The sequence below is a fragment of the Arachis hypogaea genome, chromosome 14, assembly GCF_003086295.3.
Source record: "Arachis hypogaea cultivar Tifrunner chromosome 14, arahy.Tifrunner.gnm2.J5K5, whole genome shotgun sequence".
NCBI lineage: Eukaryota > Viridiplantae > Streptophyta > Magnoliopsida > Fabales > Fabaceae > Arachis > Arachis hypogaea.
Genome location: NC_092049.1, coordinates 17,878,579 through 17,906,502, shown reverse-complemented (window position 1 = coordinate 17,906,502; position 27,924 = coordinate 17,878,579). Strand labels below are relative to the sequence as shown.

The window sequence follows — 27,924 nt, the reverse complement described above, 5'->3', positions numbered from 1 at the left end:
GGTTATAAAAGTTTTAATAGCATCTCATAAAATTATTTTTAAAAGTTTAAATTGAGCGAAAAAAATAGATAATTATATTTTTAATAAAATTAAAATTAATTGATTCCAAGAAAATACGTACTCCAAAGTTTTACACACGTGACTTATTCCATGCCTATATATATGATTCTCCCTTTGTACTAAATATGTTTACAAAACCAATAATTTTTAAAGTATTTTTTATTTCTCCTATATAATTTTATATGATATAATTGTCACTTATATTTTAGATTAATAAATTAATTTAGCAAATATAAGAGCAGTATTATGATGATAGTGAAATTTTGAGAGAGGAAAAAGGAAATATGATTGTGATTATTTAAACCAAACACTACTTAATTATTAATTAGTAATCTGATACTAGTAGCTAGAATAGTTACCAGACCTTATACTTGTATCCAGAAAAGGAGGGGAGAAAATTACAAAAGACCAATTAAATATACGTGGTTATACAATATAATAAAGCAAATACATATACATAATCATATATAAACATACACAACAAAAATATTAATCAACTATATAGTCACTTGATAAGATCTTACAGCAGTTAAAAGGAGTTAAATTACTATACACATGACTAATTATAAAAAAATTTTAAACTCACATTCAATTGGAATATCGCTTGTATTGAATGGGAGTTTAAAATAATTTTATAGAATGTGTATAGAAATTAAACTCAATTAATCAGTTTGGGTTGTTGTTGTTGTTGCTGTTCGTCGTGAGGGATAAAGACAACACATTCTTCACATTTGACTGTTTGGTGTTGTCGACGACAACCATGATGATTTGTGTCACGTGACAGCGAACCACCATAACCAATTCCAACCAAACTTTTGGCTTTCAACGCCTCCATTTCCCAATCGGTGTTATACACAACAAGAAGGATGGAAACAACACAAGCCACCTGAGCCGATAGCAGTCCATAACACATTCCCACAAACCCTAATTCCCAAATAAACCCCAAAACAATTGCCACGGGTGCCCCAACCAAGTAGAAAGAATAGAAGTTGATTCCAGCTCCAACCCCAGGCCTAGCACTCCCTCTAAGGATTCCAACGCTTGTTGTTTGTGGACAATTTGCAATCTCACATAATCCAATTATGGGCAAAACCGTAATTGTAAGTTCCAACACTTCACTATCACTTGTGAAAACCCTACCCCATTCCTCTCTCCCTAGAGTGGTCCATAATAATCCCAACACTGAGGTTGCTAGTGCCATTCCTATGGCCACCATGGTGGACAAGCTCGCCCTTTCGGGTTGACCCGCGCCCAGTTCGTTTCCAACCCGAGTGGAAACGGACGCGCTCAGCGCCATCGGCAGAGTGTACATCAACGAAGTTGTCTGTATCACTATGCCGGCGGTTGCGAGAGCCACACGCGGGTTATAAAGATAACCCGCTAGAATGGTCATTAGCTCGTACCACCACCATTCCAAACACACGCCAAGACAACTTTGTATCGAAAATCTTATCAACATCCCCCATTCTTTGCGACTCAAAGTTGTTGGACAAGAATTATTGAAGATAGCATCACCATGGACAACCTTTTGAGATTGTGACAAGGGACAAAAAAGCGACAACGACGACGAATCTTTATTGTTGTTTGAGATATTTGTGTATACCATGTATGATAGAAGAAACAAAAGTGTGTTGAAATTTGCGACAAAAGCCGAAACCGCGATCCCGGGAACACCAAGGTTGAGTTTGAAGGTGAAGAAAGCGAGTACTGGAATATGTATGAGAATGGAGAAGAAAGTGGACCACATTAGAGGCCAAGTTGTACCTTTGCTACGTAGAAAAATACGTATAGGGTGAAGGAAGCTATTAGCAATGAGGTCAGGGATAGAATAGTAGCAATAGACGCTTGCAATTCGTGTTATTTCAGAATCTTGATGGAGGCAAAGCATCAAAGGTTCAAGCTTTAGCCACAAGATTGAAATGGGTAGGGATGCTAGGAGTAGCATTAGGATGGTTCGTTTCAATGTGATGGAGACCAAGGAGAAGTTTCTAGAACCGAAGGCTTGGGTGCAAAGCGGCTCCATGCCTATGGCTAGGCCCGAGAGCACGGAGTAGCCGGTGATATTAGTGAAGCCGATGGCTAAAGCACCACCGGCTAACTCGAGGCTCCCGAGCCTTCCCATGCATACAACCATGATCATGTTCTTGAGGTATCCCACTAAGCTCATGGCTGCTATTGGGAAACCTATGTCTGCCATTCTCTTTACCTCATCCACTACCTGCTCATGATCAAGAAAAAAAAAATAAACATAATTAACTTTAATTTTTAAACACTTAAATTCTTATAATTTAAATACTTATTCTACTGTCCTTATTGGACTTTAATAATTGTGACGTCATTTTGTTATTTGATATAATCATGTTTGAGAGTCATAAAGAATTATAATTAACTTCTTTATAATTTTTAATATATTTATCTTTTATTTTTTAATTATTATTAAAATAAATAAATAAATTTAAATGTAATAAAAACATAATTATAAATATTACATATATAAAATTATAGATATTGAATTAGATAAGATAATTTTATATTATTATTTTTTTAGTATTACTTTTTTGAATTTTGATAAATAATAAAATTTGTGTGCAACAAAAACAAATCATGGCCAGAGAGTAATCACCACTTCCCACCTCTTTGTCCTACAGACACTTTCTATTTTTGTTTATCTCACTTTGTATTTGTATTTTCTATTTTTGTTTAGAAGACTACTAGAGTTTTGAAATGTCACTATACTTCTTATTCGGTTTAAATAAAATGAGATGAAAATTTTGAAGTACAAAAAAAAAGAGTAAAAATATGAGTTTATATTGACAAATAAATTTGTACATTATTTCTTCTCCCAGTCAATAGTCAAACCGTAATCTTTTTTACAAAAAATTAAGATACATATAAAGTCAAAACTATTTGTGTGTAGTGATATATATAAATTAAAGAATGAAAATGAAGAAGAGAATTAGTAGTTGCAAGTAGTGATACCTCTGCGGTTGTAGGGTATGGCTTGGAGGTTTTCTCCACGGCAACCATATCTTAAGGAAGGCTCTAGTTTTTCTCTTTCTTTGTTTTATGATAGTGGGTGTGGATATGTTTGTGTCACAGGATATTATAACAGTCTCTGAGAAGCACAAAAAATTAAATTGGAAGTGTGTGGAATGAAGAGGGGACCATAAAAAGTGTAGTGAGAGAAGAGGGGAACAATAAGCAATAAAGTGTGTTACGTTTGTGATGATGTGCGAGGTTGAGAAGAAAGCAATAAAGAATAACCCTTTATATAAGGTCTTGGAGGGTGCATGGTGGGGTATGTTAATGTTAGCAACATTGCTGGAATTATATTCATTAAATTTTAATTATTTCAAAAGCCTAAACTACTAATACCACATTATTATTTGAAGTGTGTCATGAAGTTAGTTCTCGAATAATTATATTTCTAATAAAATATTTATACACAGCTCTAAGTATACAATGATGTAAAGTATTATTCCAAAAATATAAAGAAAACTCAACAATTATAGTCCAAAAATATTAGGGGCCAATATTTATTTGCCTTTTATATTTATTTTATATTTACGCCAATACTAATTATTTTTTTACTAAAAATATTTTTAGTATTTTTAATACTTGGTCTAATAGTTTTAATACTCATAGTTTTATTAATGTAGGATAATCAAACTCGGATATTAAATTAGAATATTTTGAGGTATATTGAGAGGTGATGATGAATTACATCATGGCCATATATATACATATATACAAATTAATTATATGTCACTTTACTCACTCAAACGTTCTTATATACAAGAAGTAGCATTGTTCAATCTCAATCACTAGCTAGAAGATGAGTTGTTCCATTCACTCATATAATGTATAAGAGACATATAAAGTTATTTGCACAAATACATTAATTTGTTCATCACTTCTCCTCGGTATTATTATAAATAATTACTAGAATAAAGATAATTAAGAAGTAGATTTAAAAAATTATAAATCTTTGATTTCTATTACTCATTAAATAAACAATGATATATATATATATATATATATATATATATATATATATATATATATATATATATATATATATTGTTTATCTTTGTATTAAAAATATAATCATTCATATACCTTTTTCTATCAACTTAAATTTTTTAGAAAAGTAATATCATGACATGGTATCAAAATTTCTATGACCGAAAAATCTAAAATTTGATTTTTGTTGAATTTCAAAAAAAAAATAAATAGCATAACACATAAAAAAAAGTTTATACAAAAAAAAATGCACAAAAATTTAGCTTAATCCGTTAGAAGAAGTGAGATGATTATCACTCTCTCTATATGCATGTTTAATTAATTAGAAATAAACAAAAAGGATATGCATATATAATTGGAGAATAGGAATTAAGAATATGCGAGTAGCTAGGTAATATAGTGGTGCAATGGTGCACTAAAAAACCTTATTTAAACCGTGCGATATATACATGAATGAATAGGAATACCTAAAGTTCTCTTCTATCTTAGTCCATCTTTGTCACTTTTCCAAATATGAAGAGGCATAAGCACATTCTCTGCTCCATAGGAATTACACATATGCTGTATTACCACAAGTTTCAACTTCACGTTTTAAAAAGAAGATGTTGCTAATTTGTGCATGTGCTCCCAGAACTCATTGCTATTGCATTGTGTATACTGAGATCATGTTTGGCGAATTTTGGGCGCTTACGAATTGTTCGATGGAACTCACACTGTGACACACTCCTAATAATAATAATATATATCTTTTCGGAAACAAAACTTCTGCCTACTATTCTTCTTCTACTTATTTCCACTCTATTTTTTATACATTATCACCATACATATAATTTCTCATATCATATTCTTAATCATCTATTTTATACATGTGGTAGTAAATATCTATGCTTTACAGGTTCGATATAACTCTTTTGACCAATGCTTGCTGATAAAAAAAATACGTGAATAATTTTATGAGTTCTTATTACAACTATAGCCAAGTAACGTTAACTAGTTGAAAAATAGATTTATTATAAAAAAAAAATTAATCTTTCACTATTCTAATTGTTAGAATTTTAAAATTAAAATTTTAAAAAGATTGACTTAAATTGGCTTATATTATAATTGATTCTCTAAACTTTTTCTAATTTTATATCGCACAGCATGTGAAAAATTATTAGAGATAAAGTAGTAACAATAATATATTTAGTCGTTTTTATTGTGTTCATATTCTATTTTTTCAGTTTAAAAAATCAAATGGAAAAATGCGAATAACAAAAAAAAAAAAAATTAAAACCGTTTTGTCATAAAAATATTATATATCATAAATTTTGTAAGTAAATTATTAGAAGGAGGCAGACAAATAATTTTATACCAAAATTTAATTTGATCAATGAAATTATTGTAAACATGCTTAATTTGAGTTTAATTTTAATATATTCATAGTGTAAAATTTTTATGTATTTATTTTTTAATAATTATTTATATAGTTAAAATAAAAAATAATTATTTTATAGATATGATAATATATAAATATATACATATACGTATAAAATTATTTTATTATTATTTTAAACTATAAATTTCTAAAACTATATAAACTTAGCTATTAGAATCAATTAAATTTTGTAGGTTATCTAAATCCCCAACAATCGAAATACAAATATAAATCAATGCAGTTGTTATCTTCTGATAGATCTTGATAAGTAAAACACTAGTAAGTCATATGGCCAATGTGACATGTGCATTGATGACTAGTAACTAAGAAATGACAATGACTACTTTAAAAATTTGTGAAAATATAGATAACTGAATACGAAGAATTTTTACCGGATGTAAATAAAAGTCTACATGTGTGTAAAAATTGGATTTGGATCGCATTATACTATCCAAATTAGAGATAATTATTACCCAAAATTTGAGTATAATAATTATATATTTGCTATAATCTTATCTTAGTTCAAAATAAATAATAATTATAATTATTAAATAAAATTATCAGATCTTAAAAATTATGATTATATATTAATTTTTTTTTCAATTGTGTATTCCTTTTGTAGGAGTACTTTAGCCATATTTGGACAAGGTCATTGGATCCACATAATAATAAAATATTTATTGAATTGATTAATATTTTAAAATATTTAATTTTAAATTATTTTATTATTTAAAATAATATTTTAGAATAAATAATGTTATATACCGATCAAAAATAAATTATTATGTATTTATATATAATAAATATAACTGTTATTTAATTTATTTTTAATATTATATATATAATAACTAATATTTTATGTACACCTAACATAATTATTTTAAAATAACCATAGATAACTTTAATATACCACAAAAGTATTTGTTGAAATAAAATGATAGAAATCTTGTTACTAATCATAAAAATGTGACTACTGATATTTATATAATGATAATAATTAAAATATAAATATGTTATATTAAATACTTTTAATAAAATATATCAAATTATGTAATTATTTTTATATAAAAATATTTTCGTATGGATATTAAAAATTATGATTAATAGAAATATTCTATCACATGAATGAGTGGAGATGGGAAATAATGGCGTAGGTACTAACCGAGAATCACCCAAACTAATTGATGGATTTTTTTAAATTTTATTTTTTAAAATAATTATGTAAATTATAATTTGTTATCATATATTTTTTAAAATAAAATAAGAAAGAATATGTTAAAAATATTATATAATAAATATTATATTTTATAATATTATTTGATAAAATTAAAATATCTCCTCATTACATAACATATTACATTATAGATTAGTACAACGTGTTAATATATCAAAAAAATATACAGAAATTAATAAAATTATATACAAAATGAAAATTTAAGGATTACTTCAAATTTAAAAAACCAGAGGTATACAATTTCATAAAGAAAACCTTGATTATATTAAAACTTTATTTATTTATAGACTTATATATATTATTAAAAATAAATACCTTGCTATATATTATTTTAGTTAATATTCATTTTCGGTTTGTAGGGACTTTGAAATTTGAAATTAATTACAGTATTGGGAGATAGGTCCACATAAAAAAAAACAACAGAAAGTTTAACTAATAAAAATTAGATTGTATTGTAAGCAAAAAAATATCTCCTTTAATAATATTATATATATAATATATGTATCACATGTTAATTTTTGGAGGCAGGCAAGATATTTTATGATGGGATATATATAGATCCAAAAAATCACATAACTTGCTTGAAGCCACCTCACCACACCTTTTTCATTGGAGCAAACACCTTGTCCTCAAAAAGCAATTTGCTATTCTAATTCATTCATATTTGTAACGTTGTTCCCCACCATGCATTTTATATCTCTCCAACATATACATATCCTCGCCATTTACCTTGCCCATAAAAATATTTTTATACAAAAATAATAATTAATAATTATTAAATATTTTAATATAATATATATTTATATATTAATTATTATTTGTATATAAAAATATCTTTACGTGAATAATTACGGTTAGATAGACAATTTTTATTATTACATAAAAGAATTGAAGCTCACTAGTCTCTTATTAGCTTCCATCATGGTGATTCGATGATGTGATCCTATATACCACACATGTTCCTTAATAGGTTACGGTTCAATAAGACAGGAAAAGGTGGTTTCACACAAGTGAATCCATTAACATATATTCACTCAAAATTTAGACTTTGACAAAATCTTGGTCATGTCTCGTTCACCACGTACATTTGACATGCCAATCACTTTTCTTTAACAGGCAGAGAATTTTCTTTTTTTTTTTAATTGTAAATAAAATACTGCTCATGAGAATTTAGACTTGAGATTGGCGAACTAATTAAAATTACGTGATTATTCAAATGAAAATAAAATGTAAATATTATAGCTAAAATGAACATAATCATTTTAAAACTATCAGCGTATAAGTGTTTATCAACTAAACTATTATATTTTGATTATTTTTTTTCTAAAATTAAGTGTTTAATTATAAAAATAAAATAAAATATCTTTTAATCAAAGCGAATTACGTTTCTAAATATTTTTTCTTCAAAAAGCAACTTTTTTTTACTATTTTCCTTTTTTCCATCATTATTTTTTCTCTTTGTGGCGCAATGAGAAGTTGGTGAAGACGGTGACATACAAAATATACAAGTAAGATTTGAATAATGTAACGCATTTGGTGCTAACCCTAGCTATAAGCTGCATGGCTATAGTGTGCATGCGTCTTTTCTTGTTCTTTACGACTAAATAATGTTGAATATTGACAAAATTCACTTCAAATTAGGCATGCCTATTTACTTTCAAACTCCATGAACGCCGTATTAGAGGGCTTTAGAAAATCAACAACCTCCCTTTAAGACTCTTTAACACTTGTATGCTTCATTGTTACCCACAAAGTACTAATAACTTTGCTTTTATTTTTATAATTTATTTGTTCATATTTCAAACACTACATTATTAATGCACCGAAGACTTTTACCAATTAAGAATACTCAATTTCATGCTTCCTTACGGTCTTGCCTTCCCCTTTTCATATTAATTTTGTTTTTTAATATGTGAGTTCTTTACTTATTTTACTCCCATGCTAGCTACACTAGAAGGATCTTTCATAGATTTCCTTTTATGAGAAAGAAATTTAGTACAGTACAGTTCACACTCTCTGTACCATGTTCTTTTATCTTGGTACACAAGATTCGCATAAAATACTTTTCTAGATTGCATTGTATTAGTTGTCTGTTTACCTAACCAATTTGAATTAGTGGTGTGGTTAGTTTATTCGTTCACTTAAGTCGTCAGAGTTATGTTAAGAGTTTGAATTTTATCTTGTGCATTTAGCAATTTATTGACCAATAATAAATTCTTAAATAAAACTCATATCCATTATACACTAATCATTAACCTGTCGAATTGAAAAATATTATGCGAAAAAAAAGTTGGCTACTTACCTAACCACACAATATGTGTATGGCCCTTATTTGTCTTGGTGCATGCCTAACATAAATTATTGAAAAATTATTAATTCGTTAGTACTTTGCGCGCTTTGTTATTTATGCCTTGGAATAAATTCCCAGGGATTAAAAGAGAAGAGTAAACTTGGAGGAGCACTGGATATTATACCGGTAGTAGTTTTGATGTATATTGTTATTGCCTTATTGGATAAAAAGAATAAATAATGGGGACTATTGAAAATGGTAGACATGTGTAACATGATTCTTTGAACTAAATTGAATCGGTCCATTCGACCAAATTAATCAGAAATTAATTACTACACTAATTTTATTCAAAAAAAAAATAATTGTAAGAAAATGTGTTAAAAATTTAAAAAAAAATTATTCGGTCGAATTATTCGATTTTTAATTTTTAACAGATTTAAAAAAAATATAATTTAAAAAAAATATATTATATATATATAAATATCAATTTTTTATATTTAATTTAATTATAAATAAATCTCGGTTGAATTTTTAAATTTTTATTTTTATCAACTTAGTGATTAATTAGGTTTTCATAACCTTGTGTGTATTCTTAATATCCTTGATTTTGAACCGATCATCTAAGACACTTTTGATTTTGTTGATCTCAAGAATGTCATCTCCGACCAGTACTAAATCGTCCACATAAACTAACACTGCAGTAAAACCAGTTTCACATTTTTTTGGTGAAGAGGCTATAATCAGAATGGCACTGCTTGTAGCCAAGCTCTAATAAAATAGATTTGAGCTTGTTATTCCATTGTCTACTAGCCTGCTTGAGTTCATGGAGCAACTTCTCTAGCTTGTACACTTGTCCCTAGCCAACATTTAGCCCTGGTGGAGCAACCATATACACCTTTTCATTAAGATCTCCATGAAGGAACGCAATGTTCACATCTATTTGCTTCAAGTACCAGTTTTTTGCTGCTGCCAATCCAAGTACCATTCGAAGGCTTGTGAGCTTTAGGACTGGACTAAAGGTGTCTCTGTAATCAATGCCAAGGACTTGTGTGTAGCCCTTGGCAACTTCGATGTGCCTTATGACGTTCTACAGATCCCTCGGGGTTGTATTTCACCTTGAAAACCCATTTGCATCCTATAACTTTCTTCCTAGGTGGCAAAGAGGTGATCTTCCAAGTCTTGCTTTCATCAAGTGAATCAAGTTCAGATTTAATAGCCTTTTTCCAACAAAGTGGAGACATAGCCTTCTCATAGTACTTGGACTCAGTATTTGTGGATAATGCAATCGAAAGTGCTCTATGATTTTTAGAAAGTTTCTCATATGACAAAAATTAGATAGAGGATACTTACAGTAGGTATTGACAGAAGAGATGGGCTTGGTAGTGAGATTTAAGCACTGATAGTATTGAAGATAAGAAGGAGAATTTCTTATTCTCGAGGTCCTTCTTTGCACATTCTGCTCAGCAATAAGTATTGTAGTAATTGTTTTATTATTAGCATTAGTGTTAGAGATAGTAAGTGGTGGTGAATTGCGAGAAAGCTCAATTGGTGTTGAGTCTGCATTATGAAAAACATCATTATGTGAAGAATGACCAGTGAGTTCATATTCCTTTGGGTATGACTCAAGATTAACTAAATTTTGGTGTGTTGTGTGTATATTAAAAGGTGCATGAGGTTGAAAAATGTCATATGAAAAGGGGTCAATACTCATGGATTGTTGCTGATTTGATGCAGTTGTAGTTAAGGAGTCAGTTTCATGAGAAAAGGGAAAGTGATCTTCATAAAAATGTACATGTCTCGAAATAAAAATTTGTCTATTTTTTAAGTCCATGAGCACATAGTCTTTAACACCCTCCTTGAATCCCAAAAATACTGATTTTCGAACTCTCGAATCAAGTTTTGATCTATTTGAGGTGATGGTGCTAGCATAAGCTAAACAACCGAATACTCTAAGGGTCGAGAAATCAGGGGTGATGTTATGCAAGATTTGAAATGGTGATTGATTGTTTAGAAAAGTGCTTGGAACCCAATTTATGACATAAACTAGATGAAGGATAGCAAAATTCCAAAAATATTTTGGGATTTCAGATTGAAAGAACAAATTTCTTGTGACAAGAAAAATATGTTGATGCTTCCGCTCAAAAATTTCATTTTGTTGAGAGGTCTCAACACAAGAAGTTTGGTGTATTATTCCAATTTTAATATAGTAAGTTTTCATTGAAAATTCTGGCCATTATCTGTTCTAATGTACTTTACTTAGCTGCTCAACTGAGTTTTTGCAAATTGAACAAAATTTTTTACTATTATGCTAGCTTCAATTTTGGTTTTCATTAGATGAGTCCAAGTGAATCTGGATTTGTCATCCACTATTGTTAGAAAGTATTTGTGGCCAGCAATTGAGGAAATTGCAAGAGGTCTCCAGATATCAATATGAAGAAGTTTAAATATGTTTGCTGAAATAGTATTGTTGTTTGAAAAACTCAATTTCTTTTGCTTTGAAAAATGGCATGTATCACATGGATCAATTTTTGTGTTACAATCTATAAAATAAAAAAAAGATTTCATTACATGGAGTCTTTCAAAAGGTAAATGTCCTAACCTAAAATGCCAAAGATTTATTTCTTTTATTTCTGACTTTGGCAAGGTAAGAATGCTTGTTGTTTGTGCAAAGTTAGGCCTCACTGCTTCATTGTCCAGTGTGTAAAGTCCCCCACAAGCTCTAACTACTCCAATCACTTTTTTCGAGTTGGTATCCAGTATCTTACATTTTTTGTCATCAAAATTCATATGACAATGCAGATGTGATGTGGCCTTGAAAACAGAAATTAGTTTAAAATTAAAGGAAGAGATGTATAATGCATCAACAAGGTAAAGTTCATTTGTGAATATGATAGTTTCAGTAATTTTTTTTATGGCTAATGCACCATTAGGCAATTTTACAAGGATTAAGCTATCTCATGATATGTATGAAAGTTATTGAGTGAGTAAGAGACATGGTCAGTTTCCTCGTGTCCATTACCCATGATGCAAATTTCTTATTTGAAACAATTAATGCGAGAATGTTTGATGTGAAATGCATAATATGTACCAACTTACCTGAATGAGGTGTTGGGAAAGCCTCTTTGTGAGGATCATCACTATGACTTGGTTTCTGCGCTTTCTTGCTGAGAAGTGCTAATAAGGCTGATTTTTGTTCAGGGTGTGAAATCAAAACTTATTACATCACTATCCTGTCCACTATAAGGGTTTCTGAGATTCTCATTGCTTCCCTCAGATTCAGATTCAGCTGCTCTTATGTTGATGAATGCTGTGTTATATCTTTGCTTAAGATGTGGTGGCAATCCATGCTTTTTGTAGCATGTATCAATAACATGTCCCATCTTGCTACAATGTGAACATTGCATCTTGCCTCTTTCTCCCTGTCCTCTTCCAAAGCCTGGATTTCTACCTCCTCTGCCCCTCCCTCTCCCTCTGTCTTGAGAGGCCTCTACAGTGTTCAAGAGGGTGGAAGGTTGAGTGATTTTCTGAGCTATTATTTTTGGTTGAGACAAAATCTAAGTTTTCAAACTGTCTCTCTTGTTATGTAAGAAGAGAGAAAACAATGTTGACGTTTGGGAGTGGATCCATGAGCATGACTTGTAACCTAATCCCAGCATATTGTTCATTCAATCCTCTAAGAAATTGAGTAACCTGATCTTCAGTTCTAAAGTTCCTTATGACTCCTAGTCCACAATTGCAATTTCTTCCACACTCGCATGATGAAATTGCTCTAAAGCTGTCCAGATTTTCCTATATCGTCTTCAATTTCGTGAAGTACACGGTCACGCTCATTTCTATCTGCTTAGTTGCATACAACTCTTTTTGTAGCTCAGCGATTCGGAAGCGGTCACCTTAGTAGTACCTATGTTTTAGGTCTTCCCAAAGATCCAGTGCTATAGTGTTCCAGCTCACACTTTTGGCAATGTCAGGTTCTATTGAACGATTGATCTACGCAACTACATATGTGTTACATGGTTCCCATGCCTCAATTAGGGGATCGTGCTTTTCTGGCTTATCTAAGCTACCATCAATAAACCTAAGTTTGTTCTTTAATTTCAGAGCAAGATTCATAACTCTACTCCAATCTTCATAGTTCCTTCCATTCAGAATTTCATGAGTTATGGATATACCTGAATTTTTGGAGGGATGTAAGTAAAAAGGACTCATAAGATCTTAGATTGGTCCTCTGTTGTTTTTGTTTATGTGCGCTTGAATTGCAGAAAGTTGATTCAAAAATACTGAAATTCCTTGAGGATCGAGGTTCTCCAATGGTGATTGTACTTCTGGTTGTGTGATTCCGCGAACTGGTTCCATCACTGTACGCTAACTAGCGATTCAGAACTTGCGTTTATGATTATCAAGTCTAAATGATTAAGCCCCTTCTTCAATCTCAATCCCTTGGAGCACTCTTCGATCTCCACGCTCACCGCACCATGTTAAAAGATGAGCGAAGCAGAGAGAGAACACACGAATAGAAGGAATTGAGAGAAGAAATAAAACTGACATAAACTCAATCTACAGTGAAAAACTCAAATAACTATTGCTATAGCAACAAGCTTATATAGTGCTAATTCAATTCTAACTAACTACTTCCAGATGGCAATAATAATAACAAACTCAATATCTAATGTACTTAAGTTATATTCTGCTGTGTGTTGCTGCATTATATGTATATGAGTTTGTACAAAATTTTCTATCAAGTAACACATTTTATAGTAAAAAAATTTTAGAATTATACATAATCTTTCAAAGTTATCCCTTTTAGAATAGTTTTAAACTTTTTCATTCTCTTCTTTAAACATATTTTTCTAGCTAATGTCTGGACTCATCATGGTATTGTCTAATTAATTAGAACAACGAACAACCAAACTATACCGGCTCCCCATATATATATAAAAGGGATGAAATTGTTTGAATTTTTTTCCAAAGATAAATGTTGTTTTATTAATATAAAATAAAGGTATTTTTATAAGAAAGTACAAAAGAATTGGGTAATCCCATTTATCACCAACTGTGACTAAAAGATTAAGAGCTTAGAAAAGAGTAAAGTAAGAGTAAAGAAAATTAGCAGCATTCATCAGGTATGGCTCACGAGTTCACGCACTAAACTGTTGGCTTCTTTCACTATGTCTGGTGTTGGGCTTGTTACCTTCTCAAAAACACATTGATTCCTCGCTTTCCAAGTGCTCAAACACAGCGCCGCTATGAAGATGGTCTTTTGTCTACCGTTGAATTGAGCCGCTGCCCAAGATAAGACTCGTTGCCACCAATTGAAAAAGGTCTCTTCTTCTCTCATCCATAGGTCAGGGGTTATTAAGCTTAGGCTCCAGATTATTGAAGACAGGGGGCATTGGAACAAAGCATGAGAAATTGATTCAGCCTTCAACATGCATCTTGGACAAGTGGCACGGGTGGATGCGAACCGGCTGTGAACTTGTTGCAACATCGGAAGCTTTTCATGAAGACTCTTCCATAGAAAAATCTTAATTTTATGAGGTAATTTCAATTCCCAAATGCTATTCCATACTGTGTTGTTCTGTACGTTCTGGGGCCTCAATGAAGTAGGAGAATGAAAGAATCCATAAGCAATTTTGTATCCTGACCCAACTTCATATATACCAGATTTTGTCCAGCACCAATTAACTTCATCCTCCTCCTCTGTTGGTTTGATTAAAAAAGATTTATTGCATATATCAACTGAAAAAATTGACTCAATTAGATTTCTGTTCCAGCTTCTATCCAAATTTAGTAACGCACTAACGTAATACACTTGCAGATTTGGCGGGATTGTGAGTGCATTTTGAGGGACATTAAAGAGCACTGGTGGTGGGAGCCAGGGGTCATGGAAGATGCAGACATGAGTACCAGAGCCTATTTTCCATAACAAGCCTTTCTCGATCACCTTGCGCCCTTCAAGAACACTTCTCCAGCCCCACGATAGTACGCTTCCTATCTCTGCATGTAGAAAATATGTATATCTGAAATATTTAGTTTTGAGCATTCTTGATAGAGTAGAATTAGGGTATTTCATTAGACGCCAACATTGCTTGCCCAATAAGGCCAAATTTTGCGTCCTTAGGTCCTTGATCCCCAACCCTCCATCTTTCTTCGGTCTCATCATTGTGTCCCATTTAATCAAACCATTCTTCGTTCTGCGCCTTTTTGACCCCACCAAAATTGCGAGAGCATGCTATGAATCTCAGTCAACAGCGTGTCCAGGAGCTTGAAACAAGAAAGTGTATAAATAGGAATCGTCTCCCCCACTGCTCTCAATAGCGTGTGTCTGCCACCTGATGACAATAGACTTCTTTTCCAACCCATAATCCTCTTCTGAACTTTATCCTTGATAGCTCCAAAGGTTGCTTTCTTTGATTTTTGGACTATAGAGGGCAGCCCCAGGTATTTGTCTTGTGCTTCGATATGTTCAATATTTAGTGTCTGAGTAATTGCTAGTCTTGTGTTCTGAGGTGTGTGGTGACTGAAAAAGATGGCTGACTTATTCAAATTGACTTTTTGCCCATTGAAACCCTCATAGATCTCTAGCAATTCTAGAATACTTTGGCTTGTATTAGGTGTGCTTTTGCAAAAAAGGATTGAATCATCAGCAAACAAAAGGTGATTAACTGTTTGGCATCTCCGATTAACTTGAACTCCTTGAATTAATCTGTTTTGCTCTGCCTTGTGTAGTAAGAAGGAAAGTCCTTCTGCACAAAAAAGAAAGAGATATAGAGATAGGTGGTCACCCTGTCGGATGCCCCTATTTGGCCTAAAATAGCCAAAAGGTTGACCTTCCACAACAATAGAGTAAGAAACAGTCGTTACCAATTCCTTAGTCCAGTCAAAGCCCAGCTTATGCATAATATACCATAAGAAATGCCATTCAACCCTATCATAAGCCTTGCTCATGTCTAGTTTAATAGCCATCTCATGCTCTGTCCCACTTTTCTTATTTTTCAAATAGTGCATACATTCGTGGGCAATTAGAATATTATCCGAAATGAGTCTACCTTTGAGAAACGCACTCTGATTTAGGCTTATAATTTTATTCATAATACCTTGTAATCGGTGCACCATAATTTTAGAAATAATTTTATACATAACTGAAGACAAACTGATCGGTCGTACCTGAGTCATGTCACTGACATCTGGCACCTTTGGAATCAAACAAATTTGAGTATGATTGAAGCTTTTTAGAATTCTGCCACTGTGAAAGAAACTTCTCACTACCTTAAAAACGTCACCTCCAACTATATCCCAGAAAAAATGAAAAAACTTAGCTGTAAACCCGTCATCACCAGGAGCACTCTGAGCATGAACACTAAATGTAGCTCTTTTGACCTCGTCCATAGTTACCGGCCTTTGGAGCCTGCGGTTCATGGAAGCTGTAATCTTAGGCTCCAAATCCTCTAAGAATGGATTCGGATCAGCCGAACAAGAAGAAGTAAAAGTATCACAAAAGTAGTCTTCAGCTACCTTTGCAATATCCTCCGGTTTCGATGCAATCTCATTGTCTCTCCCTACTAATCTCAAAATTCTGTTCCTTCGCACCCTTGATTGAAATTTCTGGTGAAAGAATCTAGTGTTCTGATCTCCTTCTTTTAGCCACTTGACTCTAGATTTTTCTCGCCAATAGCTCTCTTCTTTCAAATATGCCAGCTCCAACTTCTCCTCCAAATTGGTAACCTCTTCTCTCCCATTAATTTCAACCACCCGCAACTCCTCTAGTTTAGCTTGAAGGTCCTCAATTTCTTTCCAAGAGTTTGCTTTGTGAGTTTTCTGCCATTGAACTAGTCTATGTCTACAATCTTTCAACTTTTGGGTCAAGGAGAACATAGCTGAGCCTACAACTTCCATTCTCCACACTTCACTGACAATTCTCTTGACATCCTCTTCTCTACACCAACGTTCCTGGTATTTAAAACACCTTTTACTATGCCAGGATTTAGGTTCGGTTTCCATCAAGATTGGAGCATGATCCGAGCCTGACTCTGTGAGCTTGTGCACCACTGCATTCGGAAACTTCAGCTTCCATCCCATCCCAACTAAATAGTGGTCATGCCTCTCCTTCACCAAATCCTCTCCTTGTCTTCAATTTGTCCACATGAAAGGGCGTTCCACCATTCCAATATCCACTAATTTGTTACTGTCAATAAAATTAGTGAATGTTGCAATGGTGGTTGCTGATTTTTGGCCTCCACCCTCCTTTTTCGCTTGGCTTGTTATAGCATTAAAATCGCCTGCTATTACCACTTTTTCTTCCAGGTGTTGACTCATTGTTGTAAGCTCCTCAAACTGTAAGGATCGAATTTGTTCCGAACAACTCAAATGGATACCAATGAACACCCATACCTCACTGCTTCCGACTTCCTTAATTTCGGCTGCCACAAAGAATTCTCCACTGTTAATAATTTGAATATTGATGCTGTCCTTCCAACCTAGCACAAGTCCTCCTGCCACTCCTGCCGGGTTAACAATATGCCAGTTTTCGTAGTCGCATACCCGAAGTTTTGCTTCCACCTGTCGAGATTGGTTCTTTGTTTCACTTATAAATACAATCTCGGGGGAGTGGGATTTACAAATCCCTTTTAGAGTGTGAATTGTCAGGGGTCTCCCCAAACTCCGACAATTCCAAACTATAGTTCTCATGGCGCCTTGGGTGCCATTTGTAGGCTGGCACCCTCCACCATCTATTCAACTGCATTTTCATCCTCTGTTCTTCCTTTCTTTGTAGATCCTTCAGCTATACCACTCATCAACCTTCTTTTGAATTCACTTTTAGTATCTGACCCTCCAGCACCTTGTCTTGCTAACCTTTTCCACTTCCTACCTTTCTCTGTGATGAGACACTGCCCAATAGCGAATTGCATAAGTTGCCCTTCATCCTTCTTGACATTGGACTGACCAACTATGATAACCTCCATGCATTCTGTTCTAGAATTGGCTGATTGAGGTGACTCAGGTGCTGCCCTGTTACCAGTTTCTTGTGGTTTCAAATTTTGTTTCCCTTCTTGCATTGACATCCCTGCAAATTTTTCCAATAAGCAGTTTAAGACCGGTTTTTTCTTACGTTGAGTGGCCTTATTCTAATTTTGGGTTGAGTTGTTGAATGTTCTTTCTCCTTCAGAGTAGATTCGCGTCCCACTTGGCTGGCTTTAACCCATTCGCCAATGTCATCCTCTTTTACCATATCACTCTCTGTATCCTTCAGTAGATCATGGCAGTTTTTCACCTTGTGCCCAAATTTTGCGTAATAGGTACAGAACTTTCCAAGTCTCTCATAGCGCGATGCCACCTCTACCTCCTTTTTATTAGGTCCTGCCACTATTAACTGATCCCTCACTTGCCTGGCAGCATCAATATTGATTTTGGCCTTCACAATCCTAGTTTCTCTGTCCCGCATCAGAAATTTACGTACATCCAACACTGTACCCAGTCTCTCTCCCAATTTACGTCTAACTTCGAGGGTTTTAAACGATTATGCCAAATCCCAAAATTGAACCCAAACTGAAAAATTAGAAATAATCTCTTCATCACAGTTCTAATCTTCTTTCCATCTCTTGACATGGAGCACATAATCTTTGAATAGCTATAGAGAACCACGTTCAACACGCAAAACATCCACTTCTTTATTAAAAAAGAATTGGAAGGAATTGTCTCCTTTGTCACTCGCGCTAAATCATTCCGGGTTTTTCCATATAGCCTTTAAAGCATTCTCCATGGTTCCAACTGAGACGGTTTTGGAAGCAAAGAGTCTGCCATAGAGACTATTAGAGCAAGTGTTAATACCTTCTGATATGTCTGCTTCTTCTAGTAGAATCACATTCCTATCTCCTTTTTGGTTGTCTTCCTCGATCCGATCTTTATCCTTCGTTGTCTCAACCATGCAGATTACGTAGACTTATATTGAGATTTAATTGACGTTGACAATGTAGTCTTGACGGCAATAAAAACTCCGTTAAAAAATCCTAACAGAATACTAAAAAACCCTAACAGGACAACCCAGGAGTGTACATTATTAAAGTTAACCCGCTCTTAAATTGTTTGAATTTAAGAGTGAAGTTTTTAAGTTCCACATAGATATATAAATTTAGATAATGTGATGTGTATATATTTGACAAAATTCCTAATTAAATTCATTAATACCCCTTGGTCAAAATATAATGTTTGACTGACACGATAATTTCTCCGCAATCTGTTATTTCAAACTGAAACATTTCAAAAAATTTTAAAAATATGTGTATGCATGTTGTGTATGTGTGTTGCTGAGTGAGTGGTGTCTTACTAATTTTCTTTTCAATGAATTATATTATATAATTTAACATGAATTAATATAGTAATTTAGGTTTATTTAGGAATAATGAACAATTTGAAAATAATTCAAATTAAGAATTTCGAGAATTAAATAGTAAAAATATTAGTTCAATATTTTAACTGAGACTTAAGGTTAATTATTTATTATTTATGTTTTTGTATTTATGTCCAATTGCTTTATATATAAATCTTTTGTAGTTATATGTTCTATTTTTTAAAAAAGTTAATTGGTTTAATTTTTAATGAGTAATGTTAAAAAATGTATACCAACTTGAGTTAGTCTAGTGGTTAACTCATTATCCGTTTAAAACTCATTAGTAAGCAACAAACACTTAATTAGAGTTTAGATTCGTGACGAAATTTTTTTAGTTTGCCAAATTAAGAAATACATTAGAAAACAAAAAATAAATGTTCAAAAAATAAAAATAATTATTAACTCATTTTTTAAAGGAAAAAAAAGAGAATATAAGATAAACCAAATTCTAATTCTCTTATTTAAAATTTAATAAAGAGTAATATCCAAAATATTATTGAACAGCCTATTAAACAATCTTACTGAGTAACATTATATTAAAAATTAGATTTCTTCAAAATTTATTTCAAATTTGATATTGATAATTTTAATTTCATGAAATATATAGGAGCACATCTAACAGTATCAAAGTCTCAAAGACCTTGAGGACACCAAAAAAAAAAAAAAAAGTCTCAAAGACCTTGACTTTAACATATAAAATATAATATATGCAATTATTGGCTTAAGATATACTTTGATAGATCATGTGTTATTAACTTTTCATTATATTATTAGGTTTAGTTTATTTGTATTTGTTGAGTCGCCCTCCTCTATGGAATTCCTGGTTCCACCATTGATGATAATGACGATAAAATATAGATATTTAAAAAGAAATTGTGTATGAAACCTCACAGGCTCACACCATTCCTTGAATGTGGTACAAATAGATATAGTAGATAGATGATTATTACTCATCGTTAAGCTTAAAAATTAAGGACCATGCATGTGCAATGTAGTTGCACCAAATGACCTATGGAAATTGAATAATCAATATCCTCAGCAGTAATAATCAATTAATTAGATCCCCACACAAAATAATCATGTCGACACAATTTGCACCTCTTTCATAACTTTTATCCAATATAAAATATCTAATTAAGATGGGATTCTACACCTTCCAAAATGAAACCAATCCGATCATAACACTTAAGTGTCACACATCTCTCATGGGATTCCTTGAACATTTAGAATGATATGAAATGATGTAACTAAAATGTGATATATACACACCCCTTAATGTCCCAAAATGTTGGTCACTGTTTCAAAAAATTCGAACAACCGACACCTTTTTCTCTTTTACTCCCTCTATGAATGGAAAGGGTTGCAAGTTTCTTCCATCACTTCTCATCAAAGATTCAAAGTTTAATTGACTAATAATCGCTTCAACATTTGGTAAAGAGAGATAGACAGATAGATATCAATAACCAATTACATTATATTTATATGGGCCTCACTCTAAAGATATAAGATATTAATTAATCCACTTAATTAATTAGCTAGCACCATTCTAAATCATTTTTTTGATATTTTTGAATAGATTCTATCTGTCCATGCCTCCACTTGCTTGTTCATTGCTTTTTGGATGGCTCCTTGCTAGTGAGTTAGTTCTTAAATAAATAAATAAATAAATAAACACAACAATAAAATAGTTAGTATGCTATCAAACTAGTACTATATAACTATATTTTACCGTTTTTTTCAACGGTGAATACAAACTTAACCAGTACATAAGTTTAATTTGGTCTCAAACAAATTATATTTGTTCCTGAATGGGAAATTCTCCATTCCACATACTGACATACATGTAGTCTTCTTACAAAGTTGGTTCAAATTAAATATTTTTAGAAGATGAAACAAGAAGAAGATCTCTTTTTATCCTTCTCATCAAGAACATGAACAAATAATGACAATCAAAGAGATTTAAAGACTAAACAACTCTTAAAACCACAAGATCATCAGAATGTATAATTTTCTTTCTTTACTTTGTATGCATAAAGAAGTTACCTCTTGAAATTTAGTAGTTTTATTTCCCAACATGTATTAAAACTTTGCTCTCATCAAGTTATATAAATATTATTTTATGTATGGTGAAAATTCAGGTGCAGTCAATTTCACGTGAAGTTGATAGTTGAGAACCGTTAAATAATTTAAATAATTTGATTAAATTTTTATCTAGCGACTCTCAGTTATAACTTCACGTGAAGTTGACTGCACCTGAATTTTCACCTTCATGTATAAGTTAATCTTATTGATGAACACATGAACAATTTGATCATGTACTTTCTGTGTATGACCTTTATTTAGATCCTTTCAAATAATTGTTTGATAAAGGATTAAACTAAGGCTTTTTCTTTTTTCATGAATTTTATTATTATTTACAAACAAGGCTTTACTTGTTTGTAATGATAAAGATAAACAAGTTGTTTGCAAAGTTGATAGTGGAAACAAAAACTTTAATTTTAGGAAGAAAACACAAAACAAGGAGGGAAAGCCCATCGGTGTGTGTAAAGGCCAAGGCCATGATAGCTATCAGCCTTTCAATATGTCAAATTGAGGGCATCTTCTCTGAACACTTTGCTAGGACAGAGGAGTTTGTTGCTTTAAATTCCAAATGGTCTTATGAAATTTTAAGGATTTGTAAGAATGTGAAATTGGACTTTAATATATAACTGCTGAAACAAAATATACAAGACATAAAAAACTCGACTCACTTGAAACAAGGTGAGAAACAAAAAAAGTACAAGAGAATCAAATGATACCAAAGCTAAGAAAGACTAACACCAGAGATATATATATGTGTGTCAAAGTAATTCGAAATAGCTCCTTAAAAATGCAAAGAAAACAAGGGAAAATATTAAATGGTTGCTCCAACTGTCATTGTATTCATCGGTTTATCTATATTGTATATCACTCAAAACACTCAACCATACAGGCATACATTGCTATAAAACATCTAGAAAATAGAAATAATAACCATGCATCTTGAGGTTTTTTAGTTAAATATAAAAAATTGCCGTAATTTTCAATTCGGGTTAAAATAGAAGTTTCTTAAAGTGGAAGCTACCAAATAATTCCAAGTTTTATTATTATTCACATATTTTATTTTATATTAACATAAATATCAATAAAAAAATATTTTTTTTTAAATTCAAATAAAATATAAAAAAATTTGATAAGAATATAAAGTTCTAAATTTTATGCTTAGTTAAAATTTAGGAAAACTACATCTTTAATCACTTATAAATTTAAGATGAAACAATTAAGTATTTTTTTTTTATATCTAAAGAACTATTATGGGCCTTTTGATTTTTTAAAAAAAATTAACCTAACTTATAATTTTCTAAGATAGCATAGAAGCTTAGACTTAGATGTTTTCAAAAAAAAAATGGTTCTCTTGTTTCAGACTTTCCTAGCACTATAAATCACTCTATCTCTATATCGCTTTAAAGCAAGGTAGGCATGAAGTTCCCTTCGCTTGGTATCCGCGTAGCGTTTCATACGAGTCTGAGCATTCTGTAAATTACGCTTAAGGAGAGAAAGTATTGCATCTCGATCTCTTAACAGTTGCTCCAATTCTGAAGGGACCCCATCGTCCGGATGAAACTTAAGAAGAATAGGGGGGTCACGACCAAACACAGCTCTGAATGGAGTCATACCAATGGAAGTCTGGAAGGACGAGTTGTAACAATACTCAGCCCAAGGCAAGTAGGAAACCCATATTGGTAACATTTAAAATATATAGATAATATTAAGATCAAATTTTTTTATTATTTAATAAGACACAAACTATTCCAACTTTAAATATTTAGTAGTATCAAACTAAAAAAATACACTATCTTAAAATATTGAAGATAAAGAGTTAATAGAATTATTAAATTAAATAACAAATACTCATGACCTATATACATTCATTTGTTGTTAACCAGCAATACAATGTGCTTTTATACTGACTCCATAGATAAGCATCCAATACTTCAACTTTTAAAACACTAGGTACATGAGTGACAATATTTAAGAATGGTTGAAAGAGTTGTGAAAGATGAGAAGATTAGTGCTGGTGTGATGAACGCAGCAAACCCATTCTAGAGAAACAAATTTCTTGAATTACAGGTAACAAAAAGAAAGAAGAGTAATTGAGAGAATGTGGACTTGAATTAAATTAATTGTCACACTATGTTTTGTCTAGCATTGAATACATGTACTTATAGCCTAGGTCACAGCTGTTGTAGCCGCTTTATTCTCTGTGCCTCTCAAACTAAGGGTTGGTAATGAAGACACCTTAGTTTGCTAAGAAAATTGGTGAAAATAGGTACTGGAAGTGTCCTCGTGAATACATCAACAATTTGAATATAGGCAGAGATACGAACAATGTGTAGTTGACCTTTAGTAATTCTTTCCTTTATAAAATATAAGTCAATTTTGAAATATTTATTTTAAGGGGATACTCCCACAAAGATGTTCAAAACATCTTTTTTTAAAGTTGCTGATATGTCACATTGTAATTGGTGTATTTAAATAATCGGTTTAGTATTTATTATTTAAACCCGGTTCGATCTGGTTGGTTTAAATAAACCGGACCGGATCATGCTTAATTAATTTTTTTTTATTAAATTTCTGATACGACGTCGCTCTTAAGCTCTACCTTCTCCTCCCTCACCGTCTCTCTCTCTCTCTCTCTCTCTCTCTCTCTCTGAAGCTCGAGTTTTCTCATCTCCTACTGTGGCTCATTGGTCATTGCTCTCGCACCCAAGCTCTCTCCCTCTCTCGGCTCCAGTCTCTCTCACTGTCTGGTGTCGCACTCAACTCGTCATCGCTCTCTCGGCTCCGGTCTCTATCACGGTCTCTGGTCTCGCACTCAGTCGCGCTCGCGCGCCTTCCGTGCCCTCGTCGTCGCCGGAGGCAGAAGCAGCAGGTCCTGGGACTGGTCGTCTTCGTCGTACCCTGTCTCGTCACCGTCTCGCAGTCAGTCCCGCACCTTCGTTGTGCTCGTCGTTGCCGGAGGCAGAAGCAACAGGTCCCGGGGATTCCTCCTCGCCGCCAGCTTCCTTCGCACAACCAGAAGCTGGTCCCAATTTGGTGAATTCCAATAAATTTTCCAGTTCTTTCCTTTTCTGTTTTGTTGCTGTCTTTGATTTTGGTGCTGAAAATATCACTGAACTAGTATGCCTTTTTTGTTGCTGAAAATAATCCGCGACTGTCAATTCGTCACTGATTATCACTGAACCCTGAACAATTTGTTGTTGAAACTATCACTAAGCAATTTTTTTGTTGCTGAAAATCATCATTGAGATGAATATGGTACTGATTATAGAATTTTTATGGAATAATTTTTTCACTTTTACGTATATAGAATTAAAAAGAGAAAGAAAACGAGTCTGGTTGTGAATGCATTATTGATATTGAAACTTATTTGCCAAAGCTCCATCCTATGTAAACAAATGAGAAGACAAATGACATTACATTGGGGGCTTTTCTCTGGTGTGGAACAACTAATTTGTCTTTATGCACATTGATAATCATGCTAGGCGCTTCAATTGAACTTTTGGTTGGTGGAGTTAACTCACATTTGATAATATGATATGTTATGGCACTGCAATGCAAGGCTTCTGGGAAGGATTACCAATCATGCTGTACTTTTAGCCGTTCTGATTTTATTAGTTCCACACCCTGCTCCCTTCTTTTATCACTTTGTGTCCTTTTTTCTTTGTGTAGCATTTTGATTTGGCAGTGTTATTACTTACTAGGTTGAACAATCGATTGGACAATTAGTGTGATCAAGGGAATGGGAAGGAAGGAAGAAAGAAAGAAACAAAACAAACATTTCTTTCCCATTGCTTGCTTTGTGACAATGTAAATTTGATTTTGTTGTTATGGATTTAAGTTTGTCTAAATAGAAAAAGGTTTTTCTTTTTTTCATAGGAATTATTGCTTTAGTGTTTTTTATCAGTTTTTTTCTGCTCGTTGCAAAGGTGCAAAACTTGGGTCTCATTTTACCTTTGTGTATGCGAAATTGGTTCATTCTTCAAGATGTGTTTGAAAGACAAGAGGGAGAGGAGAGGGAGGGAGAGAGCAAAGGAAAAAAAATATGGCTTCATGTTCCAACTTGTGGACTAACTTCAATTCTATTTGTGCATCTAATTGACTACATAATAGGGTCAGGGATCAAGAAAGTGCTGCTTAATTCTTTTTGTTTAGCTAATGCAGTAGATAAGCAAGCACACCATTATTTTCCACTTAGTTTATTTTTCCCACTAACTACTAATGTCTGCTGTGGTTCCATTTCCTCTATTCTTATCAGTTATCACCACTAGTGCCTGCTCTGTTTCCGTTTCCACAGATTCTGCCAACACAGTAGCCGGTGGTTCCTTTTTCTCTCGTGGTTGTGGTGCCACCACCGTTGCCTGCTGTTGTTCCTCCTCAATTACTTGTGCTTCCCTCTTTTCTAGTTGTTGCACAACATGTTGCTTTAAATATCTAAACAATATTAGTTGTTTTTTGATGATTTATCTGCTATAATAACTGAAAGTAGTTAAAATCAGAACTCAATAATAAGAATTCAAGATTCAACAACAACAAAATTCAAGTAAAACAAGATGCAGCTTAGCAAAATTCAACTGAAAAATTTAATAAATAAATAAATTCAGTTCAATGCAGCAGAAAAGATTCAATCATACAGATTAGTAACTCAGAAGAAAAATTCGATACAGCATAAGTACAACAGATTGGATTTATAAATCAATCTCAACAGCATTAATTCAGTAAATTAATAACTCAAAACTCAACAGAATCATCAATAATACACCATAAGCATATTCAGAATAAACCACAGAAGAAAACAATATAGCACAAATACAACAGATTGAACTTTGAAGAGGATAAAGGGGAGGTCTTACCTGAACTGGCGGCGAAGGCGAGAAGAAGAGCAACAGCGAGCCAGAGACCAGAGAGGAAGAGATGCAGTTACACTGTCGCAGATAGTTAGAGGTAGAGAAACATGTAGTTACAGAGCCAAAGAGCCAGAGCGGCAGAGAGGGGAACAGGATGGCGGATAATTCTGCCTCCGGCGACGACGGTTCCCCTCGGGTGGGTGTCATGCGCGCGACGACGGCGCGGTAATCTTGAGAGTTAGACGTGGAAGAGTGAGAGGGGGAGGGTGGCAGACGGCGATGAGAGTGGAGGAGGTTGGCGGAGAAAAGGAGAGCGACAGCACAGAGAATAGAGGGTTAGGAGTTGGGTTTTTTTGGTAACTAATATTATATGAAAAAGTGATAGAGATATTTTAATTATTTTGTATAATAAAAATATGATAATTATTTTATATATATATATATATATATAAAAAATAAAAAATTAATTTAAATCGGTTTAAAATTTGGTTTATTTAATTTTTGATTTAAATCAATTTATTTGGTTTAATTTTGACAAAATATATGGTTTAATCGGTTCTATATGCTATAATTTGATTGGTTAAAATAAAAAATCCATAAAAAAAGATGTTTTGAATATTTTTATGTAAGTGGTCTCCTTTATTTTTATTATGCAAAATTGGATTTTTAGACAGCAATACTGCACCCAAATTATCACAATTAATTAGAGTTTGAGAGGTTGAATTTTGAATTCTACAAGTAGTTTTTGAATTAAAAAAATTCGGTTACAATATCAGCCAAATATCTGTACCATAGAAGATTTACTTATAAATTATTATTTTTTATTGAACTAAAAGATTGGATTACTACTAACTAAAATAAATACATAATAGATCTTTTATCATCAAGATCATTTGTGCAGTCTACATCTGTAATCAGTGTTTTTAGTAAATTGAATTCCATGATTTGTCACCGTATACCTATTGTTATATCATATATGTGTTGCATAATGAAAGATTAATGATATTTAATTTTGAGGTTTAAGTTAAACAAAATTTTTAACATATAACAATTGTTATCTTATTAAAATTTAATTCTGTACAAAAGTAAAAGTAACTAAATAAATATATTAACTAAAAAATACAACATTGTCTTTAAATATTAAAAATAAAAAGTTAATAGAACTATTAAATGACAAATAAACATGACCTAAATACACTCATTTGTTTGTTAACTACTAATACAATGTGCTTTTGAAATACTGACTGCATAGGTAAGTAGTACTTCAACTTTTTAAGCATTGAGTACATAAGTGACATTCTATTGTTATATTGTACGTGTTTCACAATTAAATATGAATGATATTTAATTTTGAGATTTATGTTAAATAAAATTTTTAATATATAATAATTGTTATTTTATTAAATTTAATTTTATATCAAAACTAAAAATAAATAAATAAATATATTAACTAAAATAATAAATTATAACAACAAATTCTATAATATTAATCAACTAGTTAATTACCAAATTTTAAGGTTAATTATTTCTAAATATAAATGAGTGATTCAAATTATAAAGTATTTTATTTATCTATTAATATTATTTATT

General features: G+C 32.2%; 2 protein-coding genes and 1 long non-coding RNA gene across 5 annotated transcripts; all 3 read right to left on the bottom strand.

The window, feature by feature from the left end:
- Window positions 1-348: 348 nt before the first annotated feature.
- Window positions 349-3,285, bottom strand: LOC112741722 (protein DETOXIFICATION 55-like). Its single transcript, XM_025790808.3, has 2 exons — window positions 3,040-3,285; window positions 349-2,278 (listed from the first exon to the last, which is right to left on the bottom strand). Exons 1-2 carry the CDS (start codon window positions 3,085-3,087, stop codon window positions 719-721), a joined length of 1,608 nt encoding a protein of 535 aa, XP_025646593.1. The 5' UTR covers window positions 3,088-3,285; the 3' UTR covers window positions 349-718.
- A 13,866-nt stretch (window positions 3,286-17,151) lies between these two features.
- LOC140178513 (uncharacterized) lies at window positions 17,152-17,709 on the bottom strand. The gene has a single exon (XM_072215683.1). It carries the CDS (start codon window positions 17,707-17,709, stop codon window positions 17,152-17,154), a length of 558 nt encoding a protein of 185 aa, XP_072071784.1.
- Window positions 17,710-25,522: 7,813 nt separating this feature from the next.
- On the bottom strand, window positions 25,523-26,707 carry LOC112741721 (uncharacterized). 3 transcript variants are annotated; one of them, XR_003171582.3, is made up of 2 exons: window positions 26,341-26,707; window positions 25,523-25,954 (listed from the first exon to the last, which is right to left on the bottom strand). It is a non-coding gene; the product is annotated as an uncharacterized lncRNA (long non-coding RNA). The 3 variants fall into 3 exon arrangements; XR_003171583.3 differs by having other exon boundaries at window positions 25,523-25,966; window positions 26,341-26,706; XR_011870781.1 differs by having other exon boundaries at window positions 25,523-25,957; window positions 26,341-26,701.
- Window positions 26,708-27,924: the final 1,217 nt, after the last annotated feature.